This window comes from Dasypus novemcinctus, chromosome 27 (genome assembly GCF_030445035.2).
Source record: "Dasypus novemcinctus isolate mDasNov1 chromosome 27, mDasNov1.1.hap2, whole genome shotgun sequence".
Classification (NCBI taxonomy): Eukaryota; Metazoa; Chordata; class Mammalia; order Cingulata; family Dasypodidae; genus Dasypus; species Dasypus novemcinctus.
In genome coordinates, this window is record NC_080699.1 from 33,510,921 (window position 1) to 33,520,184 (window position 9,264).

The following is a 9,264-nucleotide window of genomic DNA, read 5'->3' on the forward strand; positions in this document are numbered from 1 at the left end:
CATATAGAGGATGAACCAACTGGAAGAAAATCTCATAGTCTAGATGAGATAATCCTTTGCTGACCTGTGAATGATACAGCTTATCAGTTAGCTATTGCTATATAATAACCAAAAAATCTCACTTGTGTCCAACAGTGATTTTTGATCCTCACTATTTCTGCAGGGCTTATATGACAAATACCAATAGCCCAGTTGGCTTAAAGAACAGGAATTATTTGTCTAAAAGCTTTGAAGGTTTGAAGTCCAAAATAAAGGATTCAGTAGGATCATGCCTTCTCTGAAATCTGTATCATTCTGGTGGTGGTTTGCAGGCTCCATCTCCATCACATGGCCATCTGTCTCCTAGCTCCTACTCATTCTCCTTCTCAAAAGGCAGTAGCAGAAGCACAAGAGAGAAAGCTCCACCATACAAACCTACTACATGCTTACTACATATCTGCTAACATCTCAAAGACCAGAAAGGATTATATGGCCAAGCTCAATATCAATAGGTAGGGAAATATACCATACAAGACCAGGGCAAGGGCATAGATACATAAAACTATTAGGACATTAGTTTTTTTTTCTCAGCCATATCTCTTTCCAAACTCCTCAGTGATTGTTTCCTCTTCTTTTTGCCCCTGTAATGTTTGCTGCTCCATCCTATTCTGATCTATTTATATTTTAAGAATCATTCTTAAAGACCCTTTTATAAAACTCTAAAACCAGAAATGGCATTAGATATGTATAAATAGAGTGAGAGACACATATGCTTAAATATGTATATACTACCTATCAGAGTCATAAGAAATTGGTGTAATTATTACATCCAGCAAGGAGAATTTAGGAATGAAATGATTAAAGGGGAGGAAGACATCTTTTCACTGTATAGCCTCCACCTTTACTGTTTAATATGCATGTATTATTTATTACTTAGCTAAAGTATATCATTTTTAAATGACAGTTAGAGATGAGCTCATATTTCTCATAACTAAGCAGAGGCCAGGAAGATGAAGTTGTTGCCTAACACCAGGCAAAAGCTATGGGAAGTGCTAATAACTAGATGACGGAGTTCTAGCAGAAAGAGAACTAAGATTTATGGAGTGCCTGGCAATGAATTCTCTCAGAAACTCCAAGAGACTAGGATTATTGCCTCACTTTTATAAACAGAGGGAATAATATTTACAGGCATTAAGTAATTTGCTTAAAGTCACACAGTGTCTAACCAGCTGAACTCCAATACAAAACTGACTTTACTATATGCTTTACAAGTCACTGTATTCTACACTCTCAACTTCATATATCCTATTCACTTCACCCAGCTTATGACAACCAAGAGAAAACTCAATGTTCTTCCCTATTCTGTGCTAAGTAAATCATAATCCTCCCCCAACACTATCAGCCTTATGATTTCATCTCCACTGACCCATGTCATACCAAAGGGCCAAGCTAAATATTCATCCAACTCCATTTTTATCTCAAAAGAACAGAACTTTCCCAAGGAAATATTTATAAGCCAAAGTGTCTCTCTACCACTTAAACATGTTAATGTTTGTCAAAAGAAACTCTGCTATTAACAAAGCTTTTAGAGCAAAGTGTTCTGATTTATTACATAAACCTGGACCTTACTTTATCCAATGATATGGATTTATAAGCCAGTCCTGAGATAAATTGTCCTTTCCCCACATATACCTGTATGGGAAGCACTGTCTAAAGTTCTGGAAAATCCAGTACAAATTGCTTCTTCTTATAATGAACTGCTTGGTGTTACCTGGTAAGTAAGTAGATTCTGAAGTTATTTACTGCTCCTTTAAAGCCTCCAGACACTTAGATGATTGTTCTGAGCCACAGGTTTCTAAGTCATAGCACAAATTTTCCTTGTCTAAAAGGATAAAGCTCTAGATTCTGACACACAGTCTGGAAATATTGTACGCAACTTTAACTCACCACATTCAAACCCACTGAACCTATAGAAGTCCTAATTCCCTAGCCTGGGTCCCCGGAGTTCCACATACTACCTCAGGAATTACCATATATTTGCTATCTGGAACCTAACATACCTACCACCACACATCCCAATCTTCCCACAATTCTCATATCATTTGGCCAAGAAAAAGTAGGAAAGTTTTCACCTCCTGCCTTCTTGAAAAAAATTGTAATACTCAAAAGTTATTTATTGAGAAGTTTCATGAAATTGCTGTGAAAAGAATCAAATTTCAAATGTGCTAAGATACTAAACTTTTAAATTAAACCTGCAAGGGGAGAAAAGAAGCAGGAAAGGAGGCATATAGGAAAACAGCGTAGACTGGAATTCAAGGGTCTGACTACAGATTCATTTGTGGCCCCTGTTGCTTGTGTGTCCTTGGGCAAAAGAATACAATACAATAAATAGAATAGAATAGAATTAATATAATATAATTTATCTCAAATGTGTGATCTGTTAAATGAGGAAGTTGTATTAAGTGATTTGTAAGATCCATTTAAAATTAAATGACCTATGATTGTAGAAAAATTTCCATAAATAAAGAATGCTTTGAAAATCGCAGTGGGTTGAGGGGTTGAGAGAAGAGGACTACAGTCATCCAAATGTAAAAACTTAAAATTCTCTTCTGAATGAGAGAGAAAATACATCCTCATTTAAAACACAAACACACATAAATAAACAAAGCACTGGATCCCCTCCCTCAAATATTGCTCCTACCTCAAGAAAATGTTTTTCTGCTCAAGGTTTTCCTCAGGGCAAATTTAACATCCTTATTTCTCAAGCTATAGATTAAAGGGTTTAACATGGGCACCACAATGGTATAGAACAGGGAGGACACTTTCCCTTGGTCAAGGGGCAAAATGGAAGGTGGTTTGAGATATACGAAAGCTCCAGAACCAAAGAAAAGGGAAACCACAATTAAGTGGGAGCTACAGGTACTGAAAGCTTTGGACCTGCCCTCTGTGGAGTGAATATGGAGAATGCTGAAGAGAATTAGAGCATAAGAGATGAAGATGGTGACAATGGGCACTCCAATGTCAATAGCCACAAAAATAAAGACCACCAGCTCATTCAAATAAGTGCTATTGCAGGAGATCTCAAGGAGAGGAAAGATGTCACACATGAAATGATCAACAAGGTTGTTGGCACAGTAGGTCAGACTTGCTACACTTCCTGTATGGGCCATGGCCCCCAAAAACCCCATTACATAAACACCTAACAAAAGGAGTAGACACACCTGAGGAGACATGGTGACTGTGTACAGCAGTGGCTTACAGATGGCAACGTAGCGGTCATATGCCATTGCTGACAAGATGAAGGACTCAGAAATGACAAAGAAACAGAAGAAAAAGAGTTGAGTCATACACCCTGCATGCGATACAATATTCTTCTTTGAAACAAAACTCATCAGCATTTTAGGGGTGATGGTACTGGAGTAACAGAAATCTATTAAGGAGAGATTGAGGAGGAAAAAGTACATGGGAGTGTGCAGGTGAGAATTCAGTCCAATCAGTGTTATCAAGCCCAAGTTTCCCAAAATAGTGATGACATATATGCACAGAAACAGGAAGAAGAGAGGGATCTGGAGTCCCAGCAGGTCTGTTAAGCCTGCAAGGATAAAATCTGTCACAGAAGAGTTCATAGATGCCATTCTCCTCTAGATGGGTCTGTGAGAACAACAGAAAGAACCAATTAGAAAGAAAAACATTACTATCGCCCTCCCAGTATCCACCCACCATTCTAGAGAACGGATGCCACAGAGATAGATGTGAGCAGGAAGGTCTTTCCCTACTGCTATGGATAGAGTACAACACAAGAGTGAACTTTGTTTCCATGACAAGAGCTGGTGCTCCTGGGGAAAGGGGTGTCAAAAATACCTTGGATGACTTTTAGATTTTTAAGTCAGTCCCTTTTCTGTAACCTTCTCTCTCCTGCCTCTGCTTCAATTACTGACAACTAGGCCTGTTTTCAGAAAGAACTTTGGCAGGTAGAAGCCAGTGTGACTCTACTTAGGGATTCTGCCTCTAGGGCCATACTGGACTAGTAGGAAGATAAAGTTGTGTTTTGCTCAGAACTCTTAGCTCAATTGCCTGTAGCTTAATAATAATTGTGTAAAGCTATCACTTATTTATGGATTACTATGACAAATTCTAATCTAAATGCTATGTGACAATATTATTATCCTTATTTTACAGATGAGACAACTATGATTAAATAATTAGCCCAGAGTACAAAACTCCTAAATTGAAGACAGAAGGTGATATCAGACAGTTTGTGCTTTTCACCACCATTTAACATGACAGACCAGGATCAAGCAGGCACTCACCTGTCTTAAGTTTAAAGCCTCAATGCTACACAGTACAGTCTCTTACCTACAGTTTCCCTCAGGAAGAAAATGGCCCCAGTGAACAAAGGATAACAGCATTGAATTCAGAACCCTTTGCTCCCCATACTGATCAAAGTATCAGAACCTCTAATTTATCTTGTAACTCTTCCACAATGAAGATTATTGGTCTCTATTTGTTGGATTGTCCTAAAGTCCCTCTCCAGCTTCCAGAGAGAAGGCAGCATCTTTTTCAGACCAGTAAATAACAGGAAACTAAAGAATTTTATTCTGGATTAGAGATCTCAACAGACTGATCATTAAGGCAGAGAATCCCTAAGGATCATTACTTCAGAGACTACCTTCCCTAAGGAAGAAGGAATGTTTGTAACATGATGTTGATAGTTTGGCCTTTAAAGACTCAATTATTTCATTCAACTGTCATATATTCAGCACTATTAAATCATTGTGAAAAAATAATTATTATCATTTCTTGAGTATCCATTATTACACCTGTCATAGCACCCTTATACTAACCTCTCACTGCCAAATCCCAAAAGTAATGTACAAATATAACCTTGTATATTCCTCACAATAATGATATCCATTTTAAAGGTAAGGAGCTGATAAAGACAATATGCTTTAGAGACCAAAACCATCCTATGTCTGTCTGCCTCCATGTCTCTTATTCTGAACAACCAGACTACATTCATCTTGATGAGAGCTACTAGTAAAAATCCATAAAGTAGGATCCTTGACATCTAACATCTAAAAGTCTGTTGGAAAACAAAAAAATATATGTGACATGACTTTAATAAAAAAGTTAATGGGACCGTATAGCATAGTGAAGATTCATGAAATATGAATATGGGTAATATTGCATACATGTTGAAACTGAAAAAAATGTATGTTAATGTTGTAAGATGTTACTATCAGACAAAAATACCACCAAAGCAAAATATGGACAGTGGTGTACAGTAATATATTAATAATCTTCCATTAAGGGTAAAAAAAAGGAAATATACTAAGTAAAAGAAATTGAACAAAAGGTACTACATTTTGTTTGACTCCATCTATACAAAATAGAAATACAAATGAACTAGAAAGGCAGAAACAGAATAGCAACCATGTATGTCAGGGGAAGCATAGAGAGACTGAAAGGGAATTATTAAGGAGTAGAGCTTTTCTGTTTGTCTAGTTTTTGTTAATATTATTATTAGAATAATAAAAAATGTCCTAATAATAATTGAAATGATGAATACTTCACAACTAGGTGCTTATACCAAATACCATTGATTGTACACTTTGGATGAATTGTATGCTTTATTGATATGTATCAATAAAATTGGTAAACAAAAAAGTGATTAGAGCCAAGAAAGATAAACAATAAGGTAATTATAATTTAGAATATAACATCAATAATTTACCCATGTTAAAATTCAATGTAGCTTAAACAAGAAAGGAGACTTCTCTGATTCTTCTCTTCTATCTTTTTTGGGAGCATAAATTTGATGGTAACAATGAATCCAAATCAGGTAACTGCTCTTTTACTCTTCCAAGATCAGATCTTCTCTAAATTAATAACTAGTCAAAATTCCCCATTAATATCCCCACCTACTACCCACATTTCTTTGAGCACTTGCTCTGATTGATTTTTCAGCAGCTCAGTGCTGTCAAACTAAATCCTAGTATATCATATTCCTAGCACAGGACAACACACAAGTTTATTTTTCTTCTTTGGTTTTCTTTTTCTGTCTTCTACCTATCCCCAACCTCTGCCTTGTCTGTCCTATATCTCAGTATCTCAGATTCTTGTTGTCTTAATTTCTTAGGGTTGCCATTAAGAAAGCACCACGAACTCGTGGCTTAAAACAACAATAATTTATTGTTCTAGATGTGAGAAATCCAAATCAAGGTGTCATCAAGACCATAACTCCTCTGAAGTCTGTAGAGTTCTGGAGGTGGTTTTCAGCCAATATATGGCATTATTTGGCTTGTGGTATAATTCAGTCTCTACTTCTGTCTGCCTTCTCTCTCTGCTTTCCTGTGTCCAGTTTTCCTCTCTTCAAAAGAACATAAGTCATATAGGATTAGGGCATACTTTAATCCATTTTGGCCTTATCTTAACTAAATAACATATTCAAAGATGCTATTTCCAAAATGAGTCACATTCACAATACCTGGAGATAGGAAGTGAATATATCTTTTTGTTGGACACAATTCAATCCACAACATTCTGCCCTCTGGCCCTTACCATATGCAAAAAGTATTTACTGCATCCCAACATCCCCAAAGCCATCCAGCATCATCTCTAAATCATCTAAAACAGGTATGGATGAGACACTCAGTATGATTCATGCCCAAGTGGGTTGTTTTGGGGGCTTGCAAGGCGGGTGTTTGGACATTGATTTGGAGAGACTGCGACAGAAGTAGTGCTTATTAAAGGTAAAATTGTGGGTTTCTAGCACTGAGGCCAGAAGTTGTGGGGAGGCAGGACTCTTTCCCCTAGGGTTGGTGGCTGAAGCATTCCCTGAACTGTCGGTAGGGTGGCGGTTTTCCCAAGCCCTGTGGTCCCCAGAAGTGTGGTCCCCAGGTCCATGACCCTAAGCCCCTATAGCCCACGTTCCACAGACCCACATACTCTGAGTCCACAATATCCTGGACTTCCCTTTCCCAAATCCAGTGCTCCCTGAGGTACAGGAGTACCCTAGACCTCCAGTTTTGGACTGACTCTGTGAGTCAGAGGGTTTTGATGGGAGGTGCAGAGGAGCCAAATGAATGTGGGTTCAATTTTCTGGTCCTCCCCCCTTTTTTTGAACTTGGAGGAGCATACCAGCTGGCTTGGGGAGAGCCTGGGAAGACAGGAGAGGTGAATCTGCTGAGAAAGCCCAATTTACCTAAACAACCTGAAATAGGAAATTTGGTCTGGGAGAAGGCGGAGTCAGAAAATCAACTAGCTGTCCTGTAGCACACCTAAGGGAGAGTGACTGTAGGACGTGTTTTGAAAGCTTCCAATAGCATATTTGTGGTTCCTGGTGAGGTGTGGGTGCTCTTTCTTTGGAAATTAAGAGTCATTGTTTTCTCCAGTGATTTGGTTCACCAAGGACCCACTTGAATCTCCTACTGGACTCCTCATACAGCTTTCCTGCTGCTCTGGAAGAGAGGGAATTGAGAAAGGGAGGAAGGGGGAAGGTCAGACTCCTAAGTGTTTTATTTAACTGTAAAGAGGATTCCTTGCTTGAAACTTTGTCTGGTTTTTTTTCATTGGTTTGTTTTCTTATTTTTCCTTCCTCTTTATCCCCCCACAGCCCTTTCTTCTTCTTTTTTTTTTTTTTTTCTTTTTCTTGCTTGCTTTTCTCTTTTTTTTTTTTTTCTTTTTCTTTCTTTCTCTTCTTTTTATTTTTTTTATATTAGGTACTGCAGGGAGTGCTTCACATTTGCTGTGTTTCCTCACCCTTGATTTCCTCTTTTCTGTGTGTACTGATTTTGGCTACCAACACTATCCCCTTTACTCTACATCTTTCTATCCTACATCATTTATTGTTTCTCTTACATTCTACCTCTCTTTGTTTAGCCCCCAATTTCTCTGACTTTTTATTTCTAATACCTTTTTACTGTTTTCGGTCTTTTACTCACTCTCTATATTATTGTTCTTTCTTTTCTCTTTCCCTCTATCCTGACCATGCTGGTCTTTTAATTCATACTATATTCCTCCTCATATTCAGTTGACTGTCTCATTATAGGTACTGCACTTTTCTTAGTGTTATAACTCTACACAGCTTACATGAGACTATATCAATTCTCCTAGCTCTCACACGGGTCTTCTGTTAACATTTACTATCAATACTACTATTATTCTTTTTCTTTTCTTATTCCTTTTTCTTTCTCTTGCCCTAATATTTTCCTTCAAGAGAACTTAGCCAACAACAAGGAAATAGAATAAGAAGAACAAACTGATAAAGAGAAGATTTAACATGCGCACAAAAAGAACAACTAATTAAACCTCGAGACTAGACAAAGAAGTTAATCAATTGAATAAACCCACCAAGATAAAATGATGACCATACAGCAGCAAAAAACTACAAACAAAACCAATAATCAGGAAAACATGGCCCAATACAATGAAAAAACTAAAAACCAGGAAGAAGAGCAGAACATCAAACAAGTAACTAAAGCTCTCAAAACATATATTAGAGACCAATTTAATGAAGAGAAGGAAGAGATTAAGAATATGAAGAAAACACTTTGAGAGAATACAGAAGAAAATGAAATCATTTCATGATGAACAGCACAATCCAAGAAATTAAAAATACACTCTAAGCAAATAACAGCAGATTTGAAGAGGCACAGGAAAGAATTAGTGATGTGGGAGACAGTACATCTGAAATCAAACAGATAGTAGAATTGATAGATAAAAAGATAAAAAAAGTCCAGCAGGGACTTAGGGACATGAATGACAATGCAAAACACACAAACATATGCATCATAGGCATCCCAGAAGGAGAAGAGAAGAGAAAGGGGACAGAAGGAGTGTTGGGGGAAATAATGGCTGAAAACTTCCCAAACCTATTGAGGGAGATGCATGTCCATGTCCAGGAAGCACAACGCACCCCAAATAGAATAAATCCCAACCGGCCTACCCCAGGACATATACTTGTGAAATTATCCAATGCTCAGACAAAGAGAAAATACTAAAAGCAGCAAGACAAAAGAGAACCATCACATACAAAAGAGGCTCCATAAGATTAAGTGCTGATTTCTCATCTGAAACCATGGAGACAAGAAGGAAGTGGTATGACATAGTCAAGGTGCTAAAAGAAAAAAATTTCCAAACAAGAATACTCTATCCAGATAAACTGGCATTCAAAAATGATGGAAAGTTCAAAATATTCACAGACAAACAGTAACTAAGAGAGTATGCCAACAAGAGTCCTGCCCTTCAAGAAATACTAAAGGGAGTGCTGCAGGAGGAAAGAAA

The 9,264-nt window shown here is 37.5% G+C and overlaps 1 protein-coding gene across 1 annotated transcript; it reads right to left on the reverse strand.

Annotated features, from left to right (window-relative positions):
* Positions 1–2,681: 2,681 nt before the first annotated feature.
* On the reverse strand, positions 2,682–3,614 carry LOC101426490 (olfactory receptor 8B12-like). The gene has a single exon (XM_023591938.2). It carries the CDS (start codon positions 3,612–3,614, stop codon positions 2,682–2,684), a length of 933 nt encoding a protein of 310 aa, XP_023447706.1.
* Positions 3,615–9,264: the final 5,650 nt, after the last annotated feature.

Bases quoted from the DNA above. Each gene is read 5' to 3' on its own strand.
- LOC101426490 (XM_023591938.2), bottom strand. From the start codon at position 3,614: ATGGCATCTATGAACTCTTCTGTGACAGATTTTATCCTTGCAGGCTTA.